The sequence below is a fragment of the Equus quagga genome, chromosome 12 (assembly GCF_021613505.1).
Source record: "Equus quagga isolate Etosha38 chromosome 12, UCLA_HA_Equagga_1.0, whole genome shotgun sequence".
Classification (NCBI taxonomy): Eukaryota; Metazoa; Chordata; class Mammalia; order Perissodactyla; family Equidae; genus Equus; species Equus quagga.
Genome location: NC_060278.1, coordinates 18,252,520 through 18,279,743, shown reverse-complemented (window position 1 = coordinate 18,279,743; position 27,224 = coordinate 18,252,520). Strand labels below are relative to the sequence as shown.

General features: G+C 39.6%; 1 protein-coding gene across 1 annotated transcript in view; it reads right to left on the bottom strand.

The window, feature by feature from the left end:
* The window catches only part of ITGA8 (integrin subunit alpha 8), a 166,457-nt gene that overhangs the window by 10,017 nt on the left and 129,216 nt on the right, over positions 1-27,224 (bottom strand). The window contains exons 24-28 of the mRNA XM_046679408.1: positions 25,885-25,990; positions 23,168-23,326; positions 12,246-12,374; positions 7,265-7,378; positions 3,068-3,169 (exon numbers count right to left, since the gene is read on the bottom strand). Of these exons, the coding sequence (XP_046535364.1) occupies positions 3,068-3,169; positions 7,265-7,378; positions 12,246-12,374; positions 23,168-23,326; positions 25,885-25,990 (610 nt within the window). The remainder of the gene's footprint in view (positions 1-3,067; positions 3,170-7,264; positions 7,379-12,245; positions 12,375-23,167; positions 23,327-25,884; positions 25,991-27,224) is intronic.

The window sequence follows — 27,224 nt, the reverse complement described above, 5'->3', positions numbered from 1 at the left end:
CATTTTTACAACATTTAAATAGCCCCTCTGAGATAAGCAATCCCTATTAAGTTTGAACCCAAAACAATTGTTTAATATAAGAATTCCATTTTAAGGTCGTGATGTTTTACTAACAATTCTGAAAATCAAATGGATTCCCAGTTCATGTATGTTTTCAAATAAGGGTTCTCAGAAAATATTTTATAATAACTACCTTTGAGTTACACTAGACAATAATATTCTCTTCCGGATGTAAATGAAGGAATTCGGCTTTAGTTGCTTGACCCAGAAATGCCAAAGTTCATTGGTAAGTAAAAAAAGTGTTCAAATAACTGAATAATTTTTTTCTGCTGCGCTGTAATGATTCTGTGTTCAGTCACATCTCTTCGCATCATACAACCTTACTCTCACCTCTGAACACGACAAGAGTCACATCGAAAGGAGTTCTTTTGTTACAAACACAGACCCTATGCAAGCAGCAGATGAGGATTGCTATTGTCTTCAATAGGTAAAGCTTAGGTAGGGCTCAAGAAATGGTTGAATTATGACCATGTTGAAAAGAGTACAAATAAACAAACCACCCCACACAAGGACCTACGAAAACAAGCAAATATTGAGTCTCACTACAAAATAAGGAACGGAGTGACTATCTCCAGTGGCGGAGTATAAATTCGAACTCTGATGATTCTCAAACTCCCTATTCCAATGGATTCTACCGCCTTAAAGCAATTCCCTTCTGCTGGGCTCTTTTCAAGATAATGACAAGACCTTTGAGAAGAACTGTCTATAAAAAATGTCTGCCAGCTCCAAGTAGAGTTCTTCCAAACCAAGCCACAGAAAAATCGTTGCCCTGTAGTGCCTAGCTAATCTCCAACTGGCACGATCTTCTCCAGTTAGTCAGGTATTATTGGCAGACCTGAAAGCATGTCCATCCCTAAACGTTTTTCCAATAACCTTTCCAGAAATGGTGTGGTAAATCATCTACATGAGATAATAAGCCTTTTTAAAAAATGCAGTAACAAGGGTGCTGGGTATGGGGAAAGCATGTATCTGGTATTTCACGGATCTTTTGAGTTGAGTTGAGAACAGCAGGCTGTCACCTGTGGCCAGTATAGAAAGATGCAATAAGGTTGATGGAATCAACTGTAACATATGTTTCTGTTATGGAACATATGCTCAGAGAAAACAAAAGGGCCCAGATTTATCTCCCTGAGAGCCACAAGCCTTTGAACCTCTTTGGAGGAACATTCAATATTAAAAACCCAAAGCCTCTGTTTTCTAAGTGGAACATAAATCCAAATGACAGAAGACATCTCATGAGAGAGAGGAGAGCTAAAAGAAGAAAGATGTGGCAGTGCTTGCCTTCGAATGCCACCAAAGTTCACCGAAATATTTTGACTGTGCAAATCTATCGACATTTTCAACTTGGGCTCACTCGATTTAGCCAGAGAAGGTAAGACGTTTGGGGAGGGTTACTATTATTGAGGTTTGAGATTTACCTTGTTCCAGGTACAAGGCTAGGGCTTTGTATACATAATTGTATTAATCTTCTTAACAATTCTTCCAGGTGAATATGGTGAACAACCTCAGCAAAGTAGCGCGAGCTCCCAGGTTTCCTGGTTAGAGCGGGGTGGAGCCAGGATGAAGCCCAAGAGAATCTGTCTTGAAAGCTGCGGGGTTTCCTCTGTGCTGCCTGCCTGTGCTAGATGCTCTCTACCCTAGTTTCACTGCAGAATTGTCACTGGTAGCACAGTGCCAGCGCCCCACGCCAGACATACTCAATCTTGATTACTTGGGGTGAGGTTTTAGCACGTATCCATCTTTAAAGTCACATGAGTGATGATTCTTTGCACACTCAAGGCTGAAAATCACTAATCAACAGGTTAATTTCAATTATTAAAAGCAGATTAGATTAGAAAGAGTAAATATTTCCAATTATGTTTCAAGACCTCGGCTGATAAGAAGTGACCACAGTATCAACTAATATATCATCCAAGGCGGTGCTTCTGAAACCTTACAGGGCACATCATGCTCTGAGGATTTTGATTAAACGAAGATTCTGACTCAGCACATCTGGAGTGAGGCCTCTTTCTGAATGTCTAGCATTTTCTTAGGTGATGCCGACACTGCTGGTCTGCAAACTGTACTTTGATGAACAAGGACCTGGGGACCAGTGTTCCAGCGGGGGTTGTAAATATCTATGGAATGACTATGCAATGAAGGTGTAAATCTAATATTGTTTGCTACAGCCCTGGCTGCTGCAATCACTTTCACTGCAAAGGTGGAATTTCGGTGACTATGCCTGCTCATCCCCTGTCATCCATTCTCCACTTAGTTCTGCATGGCCTTGTCAGGTTGCTGATGATGTCAGCAATTGTACTGTGAAGATATTTATGTGTCACTAATGCGTAAAGCTTCAAATTTTTCTTTTTGAGGAAGATTAGCCCTGAGCTAACATCACCACCAACCCTCCTCATTTTGCTGAGGAAGACCGGCCCTGAGCTAACATTCATGCCCATCTTCCTCTAATTTATATGTGGGATGCCTGCCACAGCGTGGCTTGACAAGCAATGCGTAGGTCCACACCCAGGATCCGAACCTGCAAACTCTGGGCCACCAAAGCTGAGTGCGTGAATTTAACCACTACGCCACTGGCCAGACCCCTCAATTTTTTAAAAATAACATTTCATTTAAATTAAGCTCATACTATATAGGAAAGATGACTGTGCACGGTCATGGGGCTGGTCCGTGGCAACAACCCTAAGGAAGAGAATCCTCTCTCCTCACGTCACTCACTGAACTGTCTTTAGAATTCAACCATCAGTACAATTTCCTTACAACCATCGTCGCTATCTGCACTTCTTTCCAACACAATGGCTTGATTAAAAAATGGTATTAGTCCTGTCCTGTGATTTTTTGGGTAAAAGTTTAAAAATTTGATCAAATGAAACTAAGAAATTTCCAGACTGAAATAAGAAAATAGTGATCTGGAGAGGAAGCAATTAAACCTAGCATAAGCCAAACAGTGATTTAAAACATAATTATTTCCATGCAATTATTTGTGCCTATATATTTTTAAGGTACTCACTGCCATGCTTCCTTCTGGGAGTTTTGCTGGCTGATCTCTATAAGGCATCTTCTTAACTTCAAAGGACACCAGGGATGCAAGAGAATAGGGATCATTTTTCCTCTGAAATTAAAAATGTTTATTCAAATTTATTCCACGTAAAGCTTTTAAACATTATACTGGCAGCTACGCAATTGTTTTCAGTGTTGATATTTTCCACAGCCTGCACGGGACGGCTTCATCCATCCTGGTGGACAGACCACATGAATGGACAATGAATGAAAACGTCAGAGGTTTTGGTTATTCCACCCCCATCCCCCAACCTACCCATTAGATAACACCTTATAAAAGGTTTAGCTCTTTCGATTATTGAATCAGACCCCCTCTGCCATTCACTAGATTAGGAAGTTCAGGAAGTTGCAAGAGAAGGTAGTGATACTAAGTGAGGGCTGCAGCTCATGATAAGGGACTACTGACATGCTCTCGCCTCTGCTATTTAACTCAGTGATGCAAATCGACAGTCTGGGGCCTGATGAAACTCAGGGGTAGGAACACAGCCTGTCAATCATATAACTCATAGCTGGCTCTGCTCTTTATTTCAACTGATTCTCCAAAACCAAGGTTTCTTCCACCCTTCTCAGAGAATAGGAAAAAGCTTTTTTTCTTTTTTCCTTTTTCTAAGATGGGCTGGAGCACCAAGGAATGGGAACTGTGAGGTATTAAACTATGATAGGCTGAGTGGGCATCAGAAATACACCAGTCCTGTGGTTGTAGATCAAAGGCATGACACAGGTAAGTATTTATTTCATGAAAAACAATTAAGAACAGAGTCAAATTACTGGTTCCATGTTCAAAGTTGAATGCTTTCAGCCACGCTTGTTCATAATGACTATATTATTCTTATGTTAGAAAAAAGATCTCTTCCATAAAGCGATCTACTCCTGTAATAGCAATCACTGCCACACTGTAGGCAGCTTAGGATTGCGAAAGCAGCTGGAGTTAACATCCCTTGACAATATTCTTGGACCGTCAACCTGCCCCTGCGAGCTATTAATCCTCAGAAAATGCCTAATTCCTCTGTCATGGCTGCATCATTTAAACTGTGGTTTGCAGCCCACTGGCTGCCTCTGTTAGGTAATTTAGCACAATGATTTGCTTATGGTCACGGTACTAATAAAAATAACATTTTGGTAACGAACGGCATGGAGAGCGAGGCGGAGAGCGAGGCTTTTGAATCAGTTAAATACTCAGTGCGGCTGATAACGTCACAAGCTCTCCTCCTCCCATCTTCCCGCAGGTTAATTCCTTATCAATAGTTATTCTTAACCACATATCCATCTTATGCAGCCCATGTATAAATACTGATCATTTACCAGAAAGAAAGCCTTGAGAGATGACCAGACCTAAGCAATTCCTGGTAAAACTTTAAGGGGTAAAGGAGGTTGCTGTTTCAAGCAACAGTCACAGAAAAGGGCGTCATTTAGGATTACTCGAAATAAAACCCTTTTCTGACCAGTTTGTTTGCTCACCAAGAGGACAGAAACAAACATAATACAGCAAATCACGTCCACCAAGAATTGTAAACATTCTAGCCCGGATTAGGAAGGCAGAAAATGTTTACCTCCTTCTGAGTTGCATGACAAAACTATTAAGGACCTCCGATACATAGTATATTCTTTGAGAGAGAGAGTTGGCAATAATGCACTCCTCGCTGGCAGTCAGCTTTCAAGACTGGAATAAGCAGAAACGGCGGATGTACAGAAATGTGGGCTATGGCCGCGGGTAAACACTCGGTGACTTGAGCCACTCTATCTTGTATCTTTGCCAGTGGCACTTGGCTTCAGACGTCCCTGCAGCTTGTTCTGGTCTGGCTCTATTTGTACTAAATTACTTATTGTTTGCAAAGTCCCTCAATGGCTATTGACATCTTCCAGACTCACTCAGTCTTCTTTAACAGGAAAATGAAGATGCAATTTTCAGTCTACAGGCCTTCTACTGGAATAGATGCTATGCCTAGACCTGACACATGCCGTATAAAACAATCATTTTTCCCTTGACTGTAGTGTCGTAATGATTTTAGTCCTGCTTTATTGAAAAGTTGTCCTCCCTCATTTCAGTAGGATGTGATGTCCAAAGAAATGGGAGGGATGTATGGTTATCATTTAGATTGCGTGGATTTGGGAATTCAGTAAAACTCCTCTCCCCAACTATTAGATAAGAAGTAACAGCCAAAGAGCAGAGTGACCTTGAGCAAATGATGGAAATGCAAGTGGTCCCTGCCTCATAGTTGGCATTCCATAAATATTTGTTGAATGAATGAGTAATGGTTTAACTAAAAAAAAGAAATCAAATAAATTGTGCACTACACTTCTCCTTAGGTTAGTGGTTCTAAATTGAGGGTGGTTTTGCACCCAGGGGACATTGGCAATGTCTGAAGACATTTTTGGTTGTCACAACTGGAGGCGGTTGCTACTGGCATCCAGTACCACCGACAGAGATGCTGCCACACATCCTGTAATGCACAGGACAGCCCCCACAGCAGAATTATCTGATCTGAAATATTAACAGTGTGGAGGTTGAGGAAACTCTACCTTACGTTCAAAAAAAAAAAAAAAAAAGCAAAAAGAAAAGGTTTCGCAGTAACCTTCTAAAAAACAACTAATTTTCCTCCTATTTATTTTAGAAGCAAAATTAAATAAGATTTGTGAGACTATAGAAGTATTTTGAATCAGCAAACGTGAACATTTAGAGATGCAAAATTCTATACTTATTAGCTAGACTCAAAAGGATTTTACCATTTGATTTTTTATGGCAAATGAACCAAAAGAATTTTTTTAGTAGTTAAAATAAGAGTATAAATGTACAGACGTCGTAGGAGTTTAATTTAGGTTTTCTTTTCCTGAATTCTTCTCAAACAACAAAGTCACAACACAGTAGTCTTATTTAAATAAATAGCTTTTTCCAAATGGAAAAATTCATCTGCTTAGTATAAAAGAGATTTCAAGTTTTAAAATGCACACAATCAATGGAATTATCTGTGGCAGTGGGGGATGCCAAGGTACAGACGGGCCAAAGAAACGAGGAATCTACACATCACACGTACCTGGAGCTTTACTGAGATGCCATCCTGGCTGGAGCCCAGGCTGTGGGATCACCAGATAAGAGGAACTTTCTAGGACAATCTCCCTTTTCTCTTCTAAATTGATTTATAGTTTTACTTTTCTGGGCATATGACTTGAATTGTGTTCTTGTACTCACCATCATTTCACTAACTAATATTGACAAAGGAACTATTATTCTATAGCAGTGGGCTAAAGAGATTTGCTTGCATCTAAGTTACTCTCTGAAAGTCTTAGGGACTTGAGGTATTTAAATTGTCTTTACCTAAAATATAGTGTATATACATATATACATACACACCCATAGGAGTACATCCAATGGAATATTAATCAACCATAAAAAAGGAAGAAATCCTGCCACTTCCGACAACATGGATGGATCTTGAGGGCATTATGCTAAGTGAGATAAGTCACACAGAGAAAGACAAATGCTGTATGAATTCACTTATATGTGGAATCCCAAAATTCCAAACTCATCGAGAATAGAATGGTAGTTGCCAGGGACTCAAGGATGAGGGAAATGGGGAGATATTGGTCAAAAGGTGCAAACTTTCAGCTGTAGGATAAATGAATTCTGGGGATCTAACGTACATGGCGATTATAGTTAACAATAGTGCATTAGATACTTAAAAGTTGTTAAGAGAGTAGATCTTAAAAGTTGTCACCGCACCCACACAAAAAAAGTAATAACTGAGGGGATGGAGATATTTGCTAACATTATTGTGGTGATCATTTTGCAATGCATGCATGTGTCTAATCACCACATGGTGCACCTTAAACTTACATATGTTATATGTCAATAATGTCTCAGAAAAGCTGGGGAAAAAAATTGTCTTCACCTGATGGGAAAGATGACCTGCTAATCTTGGCTTAACTCCACAGAACTTTCTGATTAAAAAATTTTAAAAAATTTAAAAGTTAAAAAAATTTAATTTAAAATATTTTTAAAGCTTAAAAATTAAATATAAAAAATTTAAAAATAAAAAACAGAAAAATTTTGAAAATTTAAAAATCATTAGGAAAAAAAGGAGCTTCCCACTGAAGTTTTGAGGCGAGGTTCCCTTGGAAGGGCGTGTACGTGTGTCCGTGGTTTTATTACCTGGAGAAATGTCTTGGCCCATAAGCGTGATCTGACCTTCACAACGGCACTTTCCCCCCCGTCTAGTCGTCCCACTGCGCAGGAGATTTGCAAGCACTCGATATTTGTACAATTCTGCAAAAAAGAACAGCAGCAGTGGCAAACTACTGTCTTTAAATTGTGGTAGAAATCAACACTGAAGTCAGTTTATTTATATTTTATTTCCTCAGACGTCATCGCCTACTCCTTAAATTATTAATTTAAATAAAGAACAAATACATTGAGACAACCAAGAAAAAACAGTTTGGTAGTAATGACATATCAACTTCAGTGGTAATACAGAGATAAAATGGAACATAAAATACAACATAAAATTTCAACTCTTCTCTAAGGACTTAATCTTCCGGCAGCTGCGATTGGCTCGCTCTGTTACATTTTCTCAGAACTTGGGGAGACATGTCTTATAACAGTCACAACACCTGACCCTGGACCAAGCAAGTCCTGAAAAGGCTTCAGAGGAAGGTCCCTGGGGCTATATTATCTCAAAGATCCAATGTTATTAACCCATTGACAAGCATTTGTTCTGTAACATTCTTCTCTCCGGCTAAATTACTTTCTGGTTATACAGCAGGATTTTCTGAGAGTTCCATCCATGAAGCTGTTTTTAAACTAGTTTCTGGGGTTGCCCAACTTATAATGGGTGATCTTTAATACATGAAATGCCTGTCTCTGGAAAGTATGCACTATGATGACATTCTATCTATTGAATAGTATTTTCTGATTGGATCTCAAGTATGGAAATAAATGGACACCTCACATCCATTTTTTGTGTGCCCATGTATAGGATAATACTTTTGAATTGTACTCCCTTGCTCATTTGAATTTACCTTGTGGGCTCTGCTTTATTCACTTTTCATGTCTCAAGCACTGAGCACCAGCCTGTAGATGCCTAATAAAAACCAGTTTATTGCATATTATGTGAAGTAGTTGACTGAGGCATTTCAATTTCATGAAACTGATAAACCAGAGAGTAAAGCAAGGAACACAGTACCATGAAAACCTTTTTTGAGAACCTCAGGATTCTCTCAAATCAAAGCAATCAGTAATGTGTATCTGATACATTCCAGTAAGGCCAGATTTCTACACGATGTTTCCAGATACAGGTGGGAGGCTGGTCTCCTTCTACTAGAGTTGGGCACTGAGGTGTCTGGGGTTTTGTGCCTCCAGCAGGAGCAGGAATTCTCAAAGTTGTGCAGTTTGTGTCACCTGCGAGGACTCTCATGTTTACCTATGCTCCATTATTGACAGGCTATGTGTCTCCAATCCCACCATCTGGAGGCAAAAGGAGGTACTTCTTATAAACTCCCTGGAGATGGTGATCCCAGTTAGCTCTGTTGGAGGATCTTGGAGGTGAGGCTTAGAATAAATCTTGAAGGGTGGGAAAGAGTTACCTAGAAGGATGGGATGATGGAGACATGGTTTTGCTGAACAAGATCAGGGCGTGTTCAGGAAAGAGGAGAAAAGGGTAATTGGGGGTGAGGTGGACAGATGGAAATGCAAGATGATTTTTAACTTCTGAATATCCTAGAAATGTATTACTTGCAGATGAGACTAAGAGGGGGAGGGAGAAAGCCCAGGTGGTAAAGAATCTTTCTATTTGTGCCAAGCAGTTTAGATCTTATTCAGAAGGTCCTGGGGCGCCCATGAAACTTTTCAAGCAAGGAATATGATCACGTCTGTATTTTAGGGGACAGGTCGTATGTGAAGAAAGAATGAAAAGAGGAGAGTGGGAGGCAAGGATGATGATAAGGGCCTTTTGCAAAAGTCCAGGTGAGAAATGATGAGGCAGTGGGAATGGAGAGAGGAGGATGAATTTTAGGGAAGTTTAGAAGGTAGATAGATACTTGGTGACCAGTTGGAGGTGAAGACCAAGGAGGGGCAGAGGGAGCTCTTTTGGCTTGGGGACCCGGGTAGATGGGTACTGACGTTACTGAGATTGGGAATTTTAGAGAAGAAGCACATTTTGGGGGTCACGGAGACAGAGAGTGTTGGACATGTTGGGACTGGGGTGTTATCAGACATCCAGATGAACATATACATGAGCCCTTCAAGTCTACAGCGCAGTAAGGGAGGGCTGAGATGGCAGGAGGCACGTAGACGTGACTGGAGTTCTGACCAGGCAAGCAATTTCCCTGGAAGAGCAAAATCAATGAAAGGGAAGAGAACGGGGCTGAGGATGGACTCCTGAGGGAAGGAGCATTGAAAGATGGGCTGAGGAGAAGTCCTTGAAAAATTCTAAGAACGGGCAGGTCAAAAGGTAGGAAGAGAACCAGGAGAGAAGGTTCTAGGGGAAGCCAAGGGATTGGATGGTTTACAGGAAGTGTTCAATAGAATCAGTTGCTGAAGAGGGTTAGAATGATAGGGTTTCTGTAAGCTGAGCAGTGAAAAGGAGGAGAAGAAAGCTGGGACAGGAGGAGCTGGGGTCATAACTGGGGCCCCACAGGGGCCCAAGATGAGAAGGGCAAGGTTATTCTTAGGTGGAGGAAGAATGACATTTCAGTGTTCCAGGTACAAATTTTTCCTATGCAGATTGGAAATTATGATCCAACACAGGAAGCTGGCATTTTGCACTTTCAAATTCCTAATCAGAAATGGGATTCAGTAAGTTGTTTTTAACTAAACAAAAACTGTAGGAGGTCTTATTTAGCTTTTGATTTTAGAATAAACTTTGCATAATCACTTTCTATTCAGAACTGTTTTGACTCGAGGACATGGGGAGGTGTACGATTTGCAATTTTTGAACCAATGAGAAAGAAAGGGAAGAAAACACGAATTAACAAAATCAGATATGGAAATCAAGGATTGCCTTACTCTCATCTGCAAGTAATAAGTTTCTAGGATATTCAGAAGTTAAAAATCAGCTTGCATTAAAAATCTTTAATAAGAAAGAGTAGGAGGGAAAAGAAACTTGACCCTACATGAGAAGTGTATATAATTTTTGAAAGAATTTTAGTTACTGATCTGCACTGCCTCAGTGTACTCCTGAGACATACGCTAAAGTGGAAAGCGAAAAACGTATTTGAATCTTGATTTTCCAAATTTTTGGTCCCCATAGGTTTGGAAATTGTTATTCTAGAGGGCTCTCTCGTTGGTACTGCACATTAGGATTATATAGATGTCAATCGTTGTTGTCTTTTTTTAAAAAGATTATTTATTTATTAAAATTTTTTTTCTTGAGGTGTAATTGACATACAATATTAGATTGGTTTCAGGTGTACGACATGATTTGATATTTGCACGTATTGCAAAGTAATCACCACAATAAGTCTAGTTAACATCTGTCACCACACATAGTTATACACTTCTTCTTGTGATGAGAACTTTTACGATTTATTCACTTAGCAACTTTCAAATTTTATTAGTCACTAGAGGAACCATGCTGTACATTACATCCCCAGGACTTAAATCATTGTTTTCTGTTCTATTGTTCTTCCTGGAAGCTTTTTAAAAGTGATAATATGCAGAATTTTATTAATTTGTCCTAACCTCATAGCATATTGATTCCTTACTCTTACATTTTTAAAACATTGCAGTGTCATAAACATTTACAGGGACTTGAATCATAATCTGCCAACTGCCACAGCTTTTCGTCAGGTAATTTCAGGTAGTTTTTTTTTTTTTTTTTTGGTGAGGAAGATTGGCCCTGAGCTAATTATCTGTTGCCAATCTTCCTCTTTTTTAATTTTTTTTCTCCCCAAAGATACACAACATAGTTGTATACCCTAGTTGTAAGTCCTTCTAGTTCTTCCATGTGGGATGCTGCCACAGCACAGCTTGATGAGCGATGTGTGGGTCCGTACCCAGGATCTGAACTGGCGAACTCCTGACGGCCAGAGTGGAGCACGCAAACTTAACAACTCTGCCACCAAGCAGACCCCAGGTACTTCCATTAAAATAAACAGTCCTCTCTAGTTTTATGTTTAACTGATTAAGTTAGACTTGCTTATCGTATTTTCCTGTCCATTTCCATGTTTGAAATTTTTTATTACCGTCAAGATGAAAAAACGAATGTGAGAGCATGTTCAAGACACACATTTTTAAAAAGACCATCCTAACCATTTATTTTTTATTGTTTTTGGTGAGGAAGATTTGCCCTGAGCTAATCTCCATTGCCAATCCTCCTCTTTTTTGCTTGACAAAGATTAGCCTTGAGCTAACATCTGTGCCAATCGTCCTCTATTTTGTACGTGGGATGCCTCCACAGCATGGCTGATGAGTGGAGTGGGTTGGCACCCAGGATCCAAACCCACCAACCTGAGCTGCTGAAGCAGAGCACACGGAACTTTAACCACTTGGCTGCAGGGCCAGCCCCCATTGTAATCACTTTTAAGTGTACAATTCAGTGGCATTAGCATTCACATCAGGATGAGAGGGAGAAGTGCATTGAAAATGCTGATTCTTGAATGCTGTCTACAGTTTTGCAAAGGGCTGACCGAGCTCAGGCTACAGCTACCACAGTTCTGAGACTCTGCAGGGGTTTGGGCCCAGGAAATCTGAAAACACCATTCTCGTCTCTTCTGGGTGGCAGAGGACTCTGAGATGCAGGGACAGGTAAAGGACCCCGGGGACCCATTACATGGACACAGCTTCTTCAGGTTCACTTCCAACTCTCACCAGCTCAGTGTCTGGGGACCAGCTAAGAACTGAATCTGCATGTCCTGGAACTGCATTAAAGGTCGCATTTTATGTTTCTATCATTATTTCCCTAATGTGGCCTGTGTGACAGGTTTAGGAGAGTGAAAACGTTCTGTTGCAAATACTCGTTAGTCCCCACAGAAAAATCCCTTTCATTTCTCACAATATGTACTGCCAAAACCCGTTAGGCATATCCGACCACGGGAGGAAACTGAAAAACAATACTTGAAGTTCAAACCATCTGCATGTGGGAATTCTGTCCAATGCAATCTTTCCTCTCGGTTCCATGCACACTGGGATAACTCACCAGTATTTTTGCAGGGCTCTGTCTGTGGAGCTCGGGCCCAGGCACGTCCCTCTTTCTGACAAGGTGAGGGATGGTGGAGTTTCGCAAAAAGGCGCTCAGCTCGGGGGTGTCCTCCGCAGGGGCAGCGGGCTGCAAACAGAAGGCAAGAGCTACTACCTTGATAACATTAACACTTTATCCTTTTCCATTAGCCTTGAACTCCAGGCATGTTTTTTTCTCCGCTGAATATGATTCACATGAGAATTCAGACACGTTCTGACGTACCAGGAGCATGTTCCACAGCAAATGCACTGCCCTAACGAGGAGCAAGCCTTTCCATCCTCCAGTTATAGGAATCCATGAAGCCTGGGGAACACAATCCTGCAAAGTTTATCTTGTAAGGATAAGATGTTAGGCGGAAGTGATTTCCCCATAAGGACAGAAAACACGGAAGTGACTTTTTAAGCATGAGTCATTATTTTCTCGAACTTTCCTCTCATTATATATCAGGGCTGGTTAAACTGAGGAACATCTGTGTGGTGAGATGTCTCCTGAGGTGGCATAAAAGTGAGGCGCTGGCTGTGGGAAACAGCCAGATGTGGTCAAGAACCCAACTCAGGCATGTCTGACCCCACAATCCTGTAGCTGTAAGAAGTGTTCCCTCAGGAGACAACCATGTTCTAACGAAAATGACTTTTCCAAAGCACGCCTCATGAAACTTATGCTGTAATGGAGATTGTTTTCCGCTCTGAGTTTGTTTTGCAAGTGTTCTAGAACTTTTGATTTTATCTCAGGCTCCATGCTGGGTACATCCGATCACTGAAAAAATATTTTGAGAGTTCCAATAAATTACACATAATAGCCCATAAAAACACTTTATTTTAGACTGACTGAATAGACAACCCTAATTTTCTGCTCCCCCGCTCCTGGCAACCAAATCTTCTTTTACACAGTTTCTCTTTGTAGTCACAGAAGCACTAATAGCATGCTCATCTCTGTGGAATGAAAAAAGATATTCCTACATTGTAGATGTAGGATGTACCGCAAAAGATGAAATGATAATGCTTAGTATGTCCTAAGAACCTAGAAAAATCTACTGGATAAGCAGAAAGACAGAGTCCGGGCTCCTTAGTATGACATGCACGGTCCTCTATGAGCTGGCCTCTGCCTGCTTCTCCAGGCTCATTTCTTACCAAGTGCCCCTGGCATGCTGATTCCCAGCATGCAGAACCACTCTCCACTCCTGACCTGCCCCAAAATAACTCCGTGAGCCCGGAGCCCTGTTTGATGTTCCACATGATGTCTCTGTTCCCCATCGGCGCCTACCAAGCTGTCCTGTCATTGCCTGCTGACGAGTCTGAGTTTCCCAGTGAGAAACTGTAAAACGAGAAGCACAGAGTCACGGATAATATCCTAGGAAATATCAGAAAACAAGGCAAGGAAGAAGATCCAGCAAGAAAAAGTAAGACGGCAGAAATCAGATGTAGGTGGGAGACAACCCAAGAAAGCATGATTCTATAGAAGCCCAAGGGAAAGAAAGTTGCAAAAGTAAGTGACTAAGAATGTCAAGTCCTGCAGAGGAATAAAGAAAGGTGAGGAGTAAAAGTATGCATGGAATTTGTCACTTAAGAAATTATGGACATATGATCCAGCAATTCCGCTTCTGGTTATCTATCTGAAGAAAACAAAACTAGCTTAAAAATGTATTTGCACCCCCATGTTCATAACAGCATTATTTACAGTAGCCAAGACATGGAAACAACCTAAGTGTCCACCAACAGACGACAGATGACAGATACAGAAGATGTGGCATTTATATACAATGGAAACTTATTTAGCCATAAAAAGGAGATCTTGTCATTTGCAACAACATGGATGGACCTTGAGGACATTATGCAAAGTGAGATAAGTCAGACACAGAAAGACAAATACTATATGATCTCACTTATATGTGGAATCTAAAACAAAGCAAACCAAAATGAACTTACAGATACAGAAAACAGACTAGTGGTTGCCGAGATGCAGAGGGGTGGAGGGGGGGAGAAAAATGGGTGAACGTGGTCAAAAAGTACAACTTTCCAGTTATAAAACAAAAAAGTTCTGGGGATGTAAGGTACAGCCTGGTGACTATAGTTAATAATACTTTATTTTGCATTTGAAAGTTGATAAGAGAGTAGATCTTAAAACTTCTCATTACAAGAAAAAAAATTGTAACTACGGGAGGTGATGGATGTTAAACAGACTTATTGTGATCATTTCACAAGTGTATACAAGTATCGAATCATTATGTTCTACAACTGAAACTAATATAATGTTATATGTCAATTATATCTCAATTTAAAAAGAAAGCAAAAACTTATGGATGCCCTTTCTCAAGCAGGGGACTGGTATAGATGGAAGAAACTAAAGGGTGAATGGGTTTGGACAAATGGATAATTATTTGAAAAGTATAAAATTAAATCTTTATCTTATTCTCATATTAACTAATTCCCAATGGCTCAGAAACAAGATGCAGCCTTATCTCCCAAATAAGAAAGCACTAAAACAAAGAAACACAAAATAAAACATGAACATTCTTAGCAGCTATTTATAATGGAGACAAAAGATAATAACAGAAAACTGAATGAGTATATATAGGTTACCAGTTAAGTAAATTATGAAATTTGTACAAAGACTATTGGATAGTTTTTAAAAATGATGATAAAGAGTTAGATATTAATTCAGAAGATACATAATCTTAGTGGGGAGAAAAGGCAGGTTACAAAATAGTAAATTTAATAAGATTGTATTTTTTAAAATGGATGCATACTTATATTGTATATCTAAAAACAGAAAAAAAATCTGGAAGAATAGTCACCTAAATGTTACTAGTGGTGGAGTTCTGATGATATTAAGGAAGTTTTGCTAAATTCTTTTTAGGTATGATAATGGTACTACAGATTTTTAAAGAGTATCCCTAATTATGGGCATCATACAGTGAAACGGTTATGGGTGAAGTGGAAAAATAAATGAGCGCATAAATAAATAGGAAATGTAACAGTAAATGAGTGGTGACATAGTTGGAAACTTAAAATTTTCTTCCTTATGCTTTCACATATTGCCTGATTTGGACATTTAATATTTTTTAATATGAACCCCCTGCAAAAAACATTCTGTAATTATAATAAGAGTAAAAGAGAAGTAAGGGTGTCGGAATAGCAAGAACAGCTTGGCTAAAAATGGAAGGGCAAAGGAGCCCCTTCTTGGAAGAGGACGCAGAACCAAGTTATTTGCTTATTGTTTGTGTTGAAGATGGAGAAAATTTAAGTACGTTTATAGGATCCAAGGAAGGAACTCGTAGAGAGGAAGAGGTTGAAGATTCAGGAAATGGGGGGTAGGGAGGTGGGGGATGGGGGATGGGGGGATACTTGATGTAGCAAAGTTAAATTTGGAACTGGAACTAAGAATCGTCCTTCCTCTGAGAGTGCTGGAGAGGAGCCGAGGACGGGGGACATACAAGTAGATGTGTGTACTGGGGGGAGGATTTGGGATGGAGAAATGGATCATTTAAAGATTCTCTTGTTTTAAGGTCACCTACTACTAATAATGCTCGAGAGAGTGGAGAGGAGGTAGCAGGAGAGTAGCGAAGGTTTGGAGAAGCCCGTGAGGAGAACGGCTGGAGAGATCACCAGAGGGCAGACAGGAATCCTCCAGACGCTGGCTGCCCAGTGAGTACTACCTGCCGTCAATCTGTAATGGCGCCCCCAGGCTAAGGGATCAAGGAGCCAAAATGATCAAGATTGTCAGGGCAGGCACTTGGGAAGGACAGAGTAACGGAGTTTGTCAAGGAATGTTTTAAGCAACTTGAATTGCAGGCTTGGCAGGAAAAACAGGATGGCCAAAGGCAGTCTTGAAAGGGGTGGGTTAACTGACTCAATGAAAGTCTCCACATCAAGGAAGAAAAGGTCTAGTGGAGAAAGGAAGTGAGAAAAAAATAAAACAAGGAAACTAAATAAAAAATAAAACTTGGAGGAGGTTTGGATGTTGAGTTGAATCTTGCAGAGGCAGGGTAGCTAGAGGCGATGTTCAAAGCACTGGGATGATGAAGTCCATGGAAGTGAGGTGAGGGTCAGCCCTATGGACTCTGGAATATTCCAGGACCATGGTAGGGCCTGGCACAGTGAGAAGGAGTGTAAGCCACGAGTTGCTCAAGGATGCTCAATCATGGAGAATTTGATAGAAAAGTCTTTATGGCATAAGATTAAAATTTGAGCTTAGACAGAAAACTCAGAATTGAGGAGATCTCTCACTAAGATTCCCTTATATGTTTTCTAGCATATACTCTGTGTGTGTGTGGTTTTTAATTGGAGATTTATCATGTGCAATTCCTTTCTTTTTTTACTGTCACTGGGAAATATATTACAGAGTTAACTTTGAAGGTAACCAAAGTACAGAAAAGAAGTGCTGGAAAGAACCAGGGAATATTTCCTTATTCCCAAGTTACAGCCCATTATTATTATTATTATTATTATTATTAATAGTGGTGGTGGTAGTAGTAACAGTTGGAGTAAAATTATAGCTCAAAGAGATCAAAACGTTTTGACTTCCTGTGTGGTTATATGGGATGCACCTTGTGTACAGACAAAGACACATCCTAGAGTAGTGGCCCCCGGTAGACGATCATTCATAAATATTTACAAATGGTCTCAGTAAAACACAAGACTTGCTCTGAGCTAGAGAATGAATGTATCTCATAGCAGGGGTTGATAAAATGTTTCTTTCTTTTAGCAACATTGTTTTACAAATAGAGGAATGCCACTCTCAAATAGCATTATCAGAAAGTCTTCAAAAAGCTTGCAAGCCAGTTTTCTCAAATGGCATTCCAGAAATTATTTCAAAATACAAAAACAAAAATAAAACCCAAAAAACAAAACACAAGGAAGAAGATAGCCAAGAAGTGTAAACAATAGTTAGAGTCTATTGTCCAGATGAAGTTTTGGAATCTATTTCACAATTGTTCATGAACCCACAGTTCATGTTTTTCCTGAATCTGAAATAATTAGAGATGAGGGGAGCTGGCCACTTAGCACCCATGTTAGACAGACATTCAGCTCAGGGTATAATTTGCTAAGTGCAATGACAAGCTGGTGGTAAGCACTAAAATGTCTTCAGAACAAATCTGCAAATTGCTCCTTTCTGCAATAAGGAAACAATTGTTAGTAAATATGGTCCTTCCCCAGCTGCTACTCAGATTTTGACCCCAACAGGAGTTTTCTATTTTCATAACTCTTCGCTTCGGTATAGGTTTAAATTGATGGGTTAAAGGGATACTGTGGAGCCGGAACACACAATTCAGTTGGAAATGCAGCTTTTGAAGAAAGGAGTTGAGTGAAATAAAATTAAGAGCTCTGCGAACCCAAGCAAACCCAACGCACATGCTTTTTCTTGTTTGTAATTTGTCTTCGGATTTCAGGTATTTCTAAGCACACAAGAGACAGTGGACTTCTCCCACATAACTCTTCGTCTGTAATCAAATGCAAGTAGAGACAAGCCCAGGAGGTCAGCCTACCATGTAGACTTTTCTTAAGACATAAATGTTAAGGGTTGGCTGGGAGAGAAAAACACCATTTTTTTACATCCTGAAAAGTTCATGCAAAACATAACTAAAAGAATTGATTCACTCCATTGGTGATTCTGAAGCTTTTCTTAGCTGTTGGACATGGGTTTTCACATTTTAAAATATACATGAGGACCTGAAGACCTTCTTAAATAGAAGATAAGGCAGAGAAATTGACCCCAGAGAGTGTATTCTCTTTGGTGGCTAAAAGTTGGACCCATAGGCAAAGAAAGTAAAAAGCAAAAGTTAAAAGGTGAGTGAAATTCTTCTATCAGAGGGAGCATTTCTGAGAGAGAGAGAAAGTTGGGAGATGTTATTCTAGAAAGTAACGTGTCCCCGAATTCTGAATTAACAAGAAGCAGTAAGTAAATGGAGGCAGTTACGAAGGAAGAAAATTCTCTTAAGGATAAGACAAAACTATGCAAATTTGCCAGGCCAAGCCACTGTCTGTGGGCTCATTGATTGAAAAAAAAAACGAACAATGGTCTGCAGGGCTGTAATCCTTGATGAAGGGTTTCTGAGTTTCTGCTTTCCGTGTCTGCGCTATCTGGTGGTAATTTGGACTTCCTGCGGGAGTGGTCTTGTTCAGGAGACGAGTTCTCAGTTGTAACTTCCTGTTTTCCATGGCTCCAAAGACAGTTCTTTCCAAAACACTGGCTTTCTCTCTTGCTACGGTCATTCTAGTCTAATCTGTCAGGTCATTTCTACCTCAGGATTCCTGTTCCTTGAACTTAGGCCCAGAATGTTGTATTGTGACCTTAACAGGTTGAATTTGAACATCTCATTTGTCTTCCTCTCCTCGGTACAGTCTTACATTCCATAGACTTTTCTCCCAGCATCTCACACTTGGCTGTTCATTGCGATATCTTGCCAATTTAAAAAAATCCTTTACTCTCTATGCAACTTTGGTTCCTACATAGTGTTTACTTTTTCAACAACATCTTATCTAGAGATCATAGCCTGTTTGAAGGACTCTCCAAACCCCAGGATAGGGTCCACCAAAATGAGAAAATTAGTAGTTTGAAATCATTATTTTACTGCCTTTAGAATAGTTGAGAAATACTTTACTCAACTCTAAAATTTTATTCCAAGAAGGATCTGGAATGAATTAGATTTAATGGATTTGTCTGAATGCTGCAGACAGTTGAATGTTTCAAAATGTTTTAGATGGTAGAATGTGGAGAAACTGCCATTAAATCCTCTATCTCTGACCTGGATCACGAAGCCTGGAGGCAGAACTTTCGTGGCGATCTGCTTATGCCTCAAAATTTACCAAAGACAGAGAAATGAACTTGACGAAGTGAAACTATCATGGGAGGAACAGAAAACCAAAGACAGCAACCATTTCATTGGGAGGCAAAAGTGACAGTAGGAGTGAAGGCAGCCAGGGCCCTGCCACATCTCCATGCTTGCTTGAGCTGGGCGCCTCTGTGGTCTGTGCAGCTCGCTCAGCTTTTCCTGAACCTCATCATCTCTCCATGATTCTATTTACCCTCGTGATCAGACGTTTGAACAGTGTTGACGAAGTAGGCTAAGTGAATCCCCACAAAGCCTGCTTTGAGGCAAGTATTTAAATAAAAACTGATTGACGTCTAGTGGCATCTGAGGGTGTCCTTATCCCCAACCCCACCCTCCAATTAAGTCTCTGATGCTCTGTATTTGGGCAACAAGTGAGGTGGATGTGGGTGGATGCCCATTGTCTCTTAAAACAGCCACAGGTTCCAGAACGATCATGGTGGCGGCTTCCAAAGGCAGTCAGTGTCTGTTCTTCAAACCTTGGGGACGTTAGGGTAAGGTGGGATAACCAAACGGTACTAGTTACTATTGTGAAAACTGAACCCCATTCAGGCCTAATCAGACTCTGAGGTTTATGGGAGGGGGAGCCATATTTGGAACGCAAGTTCAATTTATAGACGGGTTGTTATTTCAGAAGTTTTTAGGCTAGATGTTTGGCACTCAGAATGCATTTCTCTTTAGAAACAATCTTTTAAATAGAGGTTCAGTTCTCGGGCCAGCCCACAAACAAACCTACTTTCTCCACAATATGGCTTTGATGCGTAAAACGATGTACTTGCAATAAAAAATAAAACCAGGTCGGTTGCTATATAAGTAATTTTAAAAAATAGAAAAAAATCATCCTGTTAAGTAATATTAAATGCTGGTAGGTTTAATTAGACGGAAATGAGAAATTATGTGGAGACGTTGTGGGGATTCTGCAGGAATATCTGGGGAATTTCAAAGGTTTTAGAGTTGGTGGCACTGGTTCTGTGGAGTGGGTGGCCTAGAAAACGTTTCTGAGGAAATCTGGATGGTTTCCTTTTCGTAAGCAAATTTCCTTAGAAATTTGTGAGAGTTGGAATGAGGCAGGGAAAGAGGGAGCTACTTTCAGTGGCTAAGCGGTCACAAACGAGAATAAATGTGGAAGGGAGAAGTTGACTGAAAAAGCCTAAGTGAACGCGAGCCAGAGGGATTTTGCAGAAAGGAAATCAACCGAAGGGCTGGAGAGGAAAACATGGTGGGGAACTTTGAAAATCCTCCAGAGGGACTTTAGGAAGTTGAGGTGGTAGTTGCCCCTCTGACAGGTCTGCGCTTAGTCTGGGATATTTTAGTGGCTATCCAAGTGGGGAGTGGAGCATCCTCAGAAAGGACTGGAGAAAATGGACTACTCACGGATGGAGAGGTTTTAAGAAGAACTCACTACGTATCCTCTGTTTATAAGGAAATTGAAGAACCAAATACAGTCATGTGCTGCATAACATTTTGGTCAATGATGGACCGCATATATGATGGACTGCATATATGATGGACCGCGTATGATGGATGTACCATACAGCCTGGGTGTGCAGTAGGCTATGCCATCTAGGTTTGTGTAAGCACACTCTGTGATGTTTGCACAATGACAAAATCACCTAACAATGCATTTCTCACAACGTACCCCCGTCGTTAAGTGACGTGTGACTGTAGTAAGGAATTTTATCTTCGTCTACTCAGTGCGGAAGATTTAAGATTAGGATTTAATTTTTGCCTATACAAATATATTTCTGCCCCCCCATTCCTTTTACTAAAACTACCCACTCTCTGCTTCTTAGTTAAAGAATCAAGTTAAAAAAAATAACTATAGATATTTAAAAGCAAAACTATTTATTCCAATTAAAAAAAAACAACAGTAATTAGCTTTGATGCAAGAATCTGAAATTGACATTAAATTAAAAAATTTCCCAGACCTATTCTGTTCGAGATAACAAGATACAATAAATAATTTGTTCTTTACTAATTTCATATTTAAGACAGAAAACAGATTGGTTAGCTTTGCATTATCTAGGAAGAAATAAATTGCCAAATAAATTAAAAGCGAATTCGCCAAGAAATTATTTAATATCTTAAAAGGAAAATAATTTTCAAGTACTCTCAATTGTTTATAGCTGCTGGTATAAAATATACTGACAATCAAGTTTTAAAATCTGTTTATTGATAAAAACCTCTTTTGGACTCTCTGGTTCTATGAAATATAGGTAAAAGTACTTTGAGAACCTGAAAGTAAAAACATTTCAAGTTTTTCATGAATTCAGAATTTCAAGAACTCGTGAGTTATAATTTGTTATTTTAGGGAGCTATTAGTACTTCATATTGTAATTAAATCTTCTTCAATTCAACTTCCACAGATTGAGAGTTCTGTAAACAAAAGTGTAATTAAGTTGCATTTCAAAAATTGCTAGCCTCTGACAGACTTCCAATGGAAGCCTATACTTTACAGAACAACTAGGTAGCAGGGAATCCCGGTGCTTTGCATACACTCCCATCCAGTTTGCACGAATCTGTCAACACTGAAGGCACGTTATCTATTGGTACCCTTCCAGGCACGGTAAATGATTGTTAATTGCAACAAAGAAAAAATAACTCACAACCAACATGGTGCACATTAAACAAGTTACATAATATATACAAACACATATAAATAGCGTCAGAGAGAAACTAAACATCACACTGGGGAGAGTAAGGAACCTTCTGAAGAATCATGTGCTCCAAGAATCTATGACTGAAGCGGAGTCTGTTAACTACAGAGCAGGATGGGTGAAAGCTTTAATCACTTAGATGTTGTAAGTTAACATCTGAAGATGTTATTTTATAATAAGTTACTGGCCTTGGAGATGTTAAAATCATCTCAATGAAAAGCAAAGAGAGAGGAAATGGAAAAATATTCCAGAGAGGAAGTATTTTAAATAATTTTGTGGAATACAAGTGGCCTTATTTATCACCTCCCCATAAAGAAGAAGGCTTGTTGACCCATAATCCTTTAATACTGAACCCTCTTCTAGTCCTCCTCTCTTTGAATAGAAGGCACGTTGGGTTGAAAATGAAAGCCTTTCATAACAAGCAATGTCCCAGGGCCACTGGCTGCCAGTAGAGGCAGCCCTGTACCCCAGATGGTTGAGCTGGTATTTCACGACGCCTGCCCTCTGCACCATTTCCAATGGGTCCAGACACTGTGTCTCTGGAGCTAAGACAATGTTCTCACTTAACTGAAGTTCTCTTTTGAAGGCAACATCTGATGAACAAAATTTTTTTTAATTCAAATATGACATTTGCAAGGGCTTATGTAAATTAATTTCCTTCCTTCCCAGAAGGAACCTGAAGCCAAATTTGGATCTTAATCTGGATGGCATCAGCGCCAAGGACACTTGAGCTCCTCATTAGTTGAAGTGTGACCAGCAAACCAGCAGCGTGAATATCAGTGGGCGGTTTACAGCGAGGCAGAATCTCAAACCCCACCCCAGACCCTGCGGTTTAACAGACCTCCAGCTGACTCACACACAGCTCAGAATTGGAGATGCACTGCTCTAGGCTTCTCGAGAAGCTGCAGTAGAGAACGGGCTCCTGAAAGTGACAGTCCGGGGGTTCTCTGGGCATAGAGATTGGCTTTGGCAAATTACCGCATTTCACCGCTTGCTATCGGCAACATCTGGAAAAGCCCTTTTTGGCAAAGACCCTATGTCTTTTGGCAATATACCAAAAAGACTTTAAAAATAGCATTTTGTATGAATTCTCCAAAACATGACATGTCTATTTATGATTTGGGTTTGGTTGTGCTGTCAGTCAAACCATGTGCAAAAGGCCTTGAAACAGGCTAAATAAATGACAGCTTTTTCATGAGGAATAAAACTAAGAGAAATTTCTAGGAGTGATATTTTAAGTTAGATCTGGCATTTTAACTATAACACTAAAAGAAAAAGTCCAATTACCATTGAAGTAACTTATAATTACTTTGCTTTTTTTTTTCCTACAAGCCACTGTTTTTATTTTTTCCTTATCATAAAAAATAAAGCCGCCGGTTAGACTAGGCTCCTACCTTTATATCCTGTGGGTTGATATCAGGATTTGTTTGACATCGCAGAGGTCCCAGAGTTTGAATGTGAAAAATGTAGAGGAGAAATTCATCCCGGGCAGAGAATGGCCAGCCCACCTCTAGCAGGGTGTCACTGATGCTGCTTGGTCCAATATTATGCAACTACAAGCAAGAAACACATTGTGTAATGTACAGCACAAGGCAGGAAGACGAAACCAAACTCCTTATGTTCTGTATCCATTCTAAAAAGAGCACATTTTTGGTTTTAAGTCATCTGGACTATGAATGTGGAAATAGGAAAAGAGAGGGCAAAAGAGAGTGTATAATAGAGTGTATAACAGCGTGTAAAGAGCATGTGGAAAGAGGAAAAGAGAAGCTCAGAAACAAGATGTGCTGCTGATGTGCTTACAGAGGACTCTTCAATCTGGGAAGCTCTAAGGGCAGATTTCCTTAGCAAAGACCACATTAACCATGTCTGATAACTGTGATGTTTACCCCAAATTTATATTAATTTGATCGCTGTGCGAGAAATGCAATGTTAATTATATGCTTTCAAAACCTGGTTATTCTTTTTTTTACATTGAAATCTGCCTCTTTCCTGACTACTGACTTGTCAATTGCAACCATATGGGATGGACTCTTTTTCACCCTCTGGAAAAATGGCTATCCATCACATGCCAAAGACGGTGAGGCTCACCACAGTTCACTTCAAGTGTGCATTTCAAAGCTGAGCTCCTTCGGTTTTAATCAACGAATCTCGAGAAAAGAAAGGCCACATCTCATAAAGAGATGAACATTTTGAACATATGAATCCTGTACTCACAGGACACAAAACAGCTTTCGAAAAACCTGAAGTGTATTTAAATTTACTGTGGCTTTGAAAATTCACTTCAAAGTTGGCAGAGAACTTCTTGTCTTTTTTTCATAGTTCTGACAATTATAATGGTCAATAAACAACTTACACTTGGTTTTGCTTATTAGTTGGCTCATTTAATCCACATTATCACAGCAATGTGGCATCTATCGATAACACTATATTCCGAGACATGAGATTAACATGTAAGAAACATTCGATGACTGTTTTTGGCACTACTGGTTATTCCCCTAAAATTTTATGATCCGTTTATGCTAAGATTAGAACCAGGGCTGTCCTGAGAAGGACTGGGTTGGAATATGTTTTCAGACTTTAAAGTTTCACCATCCTTAAGCAGGAACTGGTGCGCACAACATTGAATAAATTATTTGGTAGCATTTTATCCAGTGAGGTTCTTAATCCGAGTGGCCTTGGGGACTGTCTTATCTATATGCTATCAAGAGAGCTTAGGCAAAACTTTGATCCAGCTTTGGACAAGGGCTCCTGATTCGAAACCCAGGTTGGGCTGATGACAGAGATTTCCATGTTAACACTGTACAGGAGTGGATGCTTCTTTCCCATATGTGTAAACAGCTCATCAGTTTTGAAATGGCTTTCTTGTTAACCTTAGAGAATGCTATTCATGTCCCTTGTAGCTTGAGATAAAAGTCATAGTCAATTATTAGGTCAGTGGTATGAGTTACATAGGAAAGGGACAGAGGGCATTAATCAAGAAGGACCCTCAAACAGAAAATGGCTTGGAACATCGTTTTTACCAAAATTCCATTCCTGGCCCCTTGAAAATGACTAGTAATAACTACTCTCTACTGATAGCATTTAATTTATTTTTTTAAAAAAAGGACAACTATTAAACTAATTCTTTACTATATCTTGGTTTCTAACTGTAAAAAATTTGAATGTTTCAGAATACGTGTCAACAAAGCTCTTCTCTATTTATAGTTTAACACTGGAAGTGGGAAAAGATCTTCAGGGCTTTTTCATGAGCCACTGGTTTGCTCCTGGAAAATATTTTACCAATCAATGGACTATTTCAACTCTCAGAATAAGTTATTCATGTCTGATTTGAGTTATTTGAATGAACAGTAAAATTATTCTTATCTATCTACCATCCACTCATATTATATATTATGCATGCATTTTTTTGTACAGTAGTGAATAATCCATAAAATTTTCTCTGTCTGGTACCTTCTGGCTGGTGACCTTCAGTCTAAGAGGTGCATAGGTTTTAAGGATATCTGAAAATGTACGAAGAAGCGAAATAAAGGCTAGGAAGCTAGTCATTTTTATGCTTAGGCTGTGCAAACATTAAAAAGAGAAGAAACAAAGAACACTTGAAAAAGAACGGAAAGAAGAGGTGGGCCCAGTGGCAAAGTGGTTGAGTTCATGCTTTCTGCTTTGGCGCCTGCGGTTTGCCGGTTGGGATCCCGGGTGTGGACCCATGCACGGCTAGACAAGCCATGCTGCGGCAGGCATCCTGCATATAAAGCAGAGGAAGATGGGCACAGATGTTAGCTCAGGGCCAATCTTCCTCAGCCAAAAGGGGAGGATTGGCAGTAGATGTTAGCTCAGGGTTAATCTTCCTCAAAAAAAAAAAAGAACAGAAACAAGATAAATTGTTTCTCACTATACAATGTCTCTCACCACTAAAAAGCAAGTAATCGTATAATGGTTACTTAACAAGACATCTTACCACTACCCTTGCAATATAATAGCATAACAGCACCAATCCAGGCAGTATATAAAGCTCAGATCTTGGATTGAGGGTTTTTAAAATGCTACGAAGAGTTTATTAGTAAAGCGCATAAAAATAAACCCCTAACACAACTTCAACAGAGACAATAGCTACCTCATAAATATGTTCCACCAACGGTCCAACTCCCTCCTCTTTGCGAGGTTCCTCTTCTGGTTCCCAGTTATGAATGGGCAGAACAATCTGTGGGGGGTGGGATACTCTGAAACACGGAACGTTAGGTTAATCGCTGGTGATGGCGCATGTAAAGAATGCTTCACTAGCGCACAGTACACTAACAGCAGGGGACAAAAGTGGCGCTCAATTTATTTGAATAGATATTGCCTATAAGGAAAAAAGCGTTGACAGTGATGTTCAGCAAAGTAACTAAAGCAATAGTGAAGGGTCTGAAACATTTAGCTTAGGCTCTTAATTACTGGTCTCTAGCTCAAGGATTGACTATTTTATGGCATCTGATCTCTTGGGCACTAGGGGGCAGAGCGAAGAGCATTCCCAAGCTGAGATGGATAAATTTAACAGATAGATATATAAATATATACATTTATCTGTAGATCCTCTGTAAGAGCGTGTGTGTGCATATATAGGATATATAACTCCTGCTTTAAGCCATATCAAGTAATCGGATTTTTTTTGTGAGTAAAAATTTAGAATTCTGTGTGGTGCACTAAATGTCCAGTTGTGAAGAAATATAGTTTCTAGTTAACTACTTCGGAGTAGAAACATGGCCATTTGTATATTTCTCCTTCTTAGATTTCTTTGCTTTTCCATTAATGCAGCCATACCTCTCACAAGGCCAAGACTAGAGTCAAAACAAAATAAATCCTGTTTGAGTTCTAGAGTTGTCTTACAGATATCTCAAGGTGAGAGAGAGAGGTAAATGGTGTAATCAGGTAAATAGGATATTAACTGATACATAAATATTTTTGCTTGCAACTTACACCTGGAGAGTGAGCGCTGGATTACTCAAACACAATACATGGTATTATTCTATATTAAAAACTGATTACAAACCAAATTCTTATTTTTAGATAATCTTAAAAAGGATAATTCTCCAAAGACCCAATGTTTTCTAACAATTTTTAGGTAAAGGGTATCTTTAAAAGAACTCCTAGACCTTCAGCTAAAAGTAACTTCAACAGAAAACACCTTATTTGGCAATCAGATGTCTGAAATGCCCTTTTAAGGTATCCAGTAATCAACACAGCCTCTAACAACTTCAAACGTTATCTTTATCTTCCCCTCTGGGTAATCCTTTTCGGAAGCAGAAAGCAAAATTTATGGGGTTAAATTCTGACCCCCAAGGCAAATAATTTAATTTCTGTGTGTCTCTATTTCCTCATCTGGAAAATTATGATAAACTCTTTGGGTTGTACACCACAAATGATTGGAAAACATCTCAAATTCTTCTGGTCAAAGTTAATTTGGCTGCATTGACT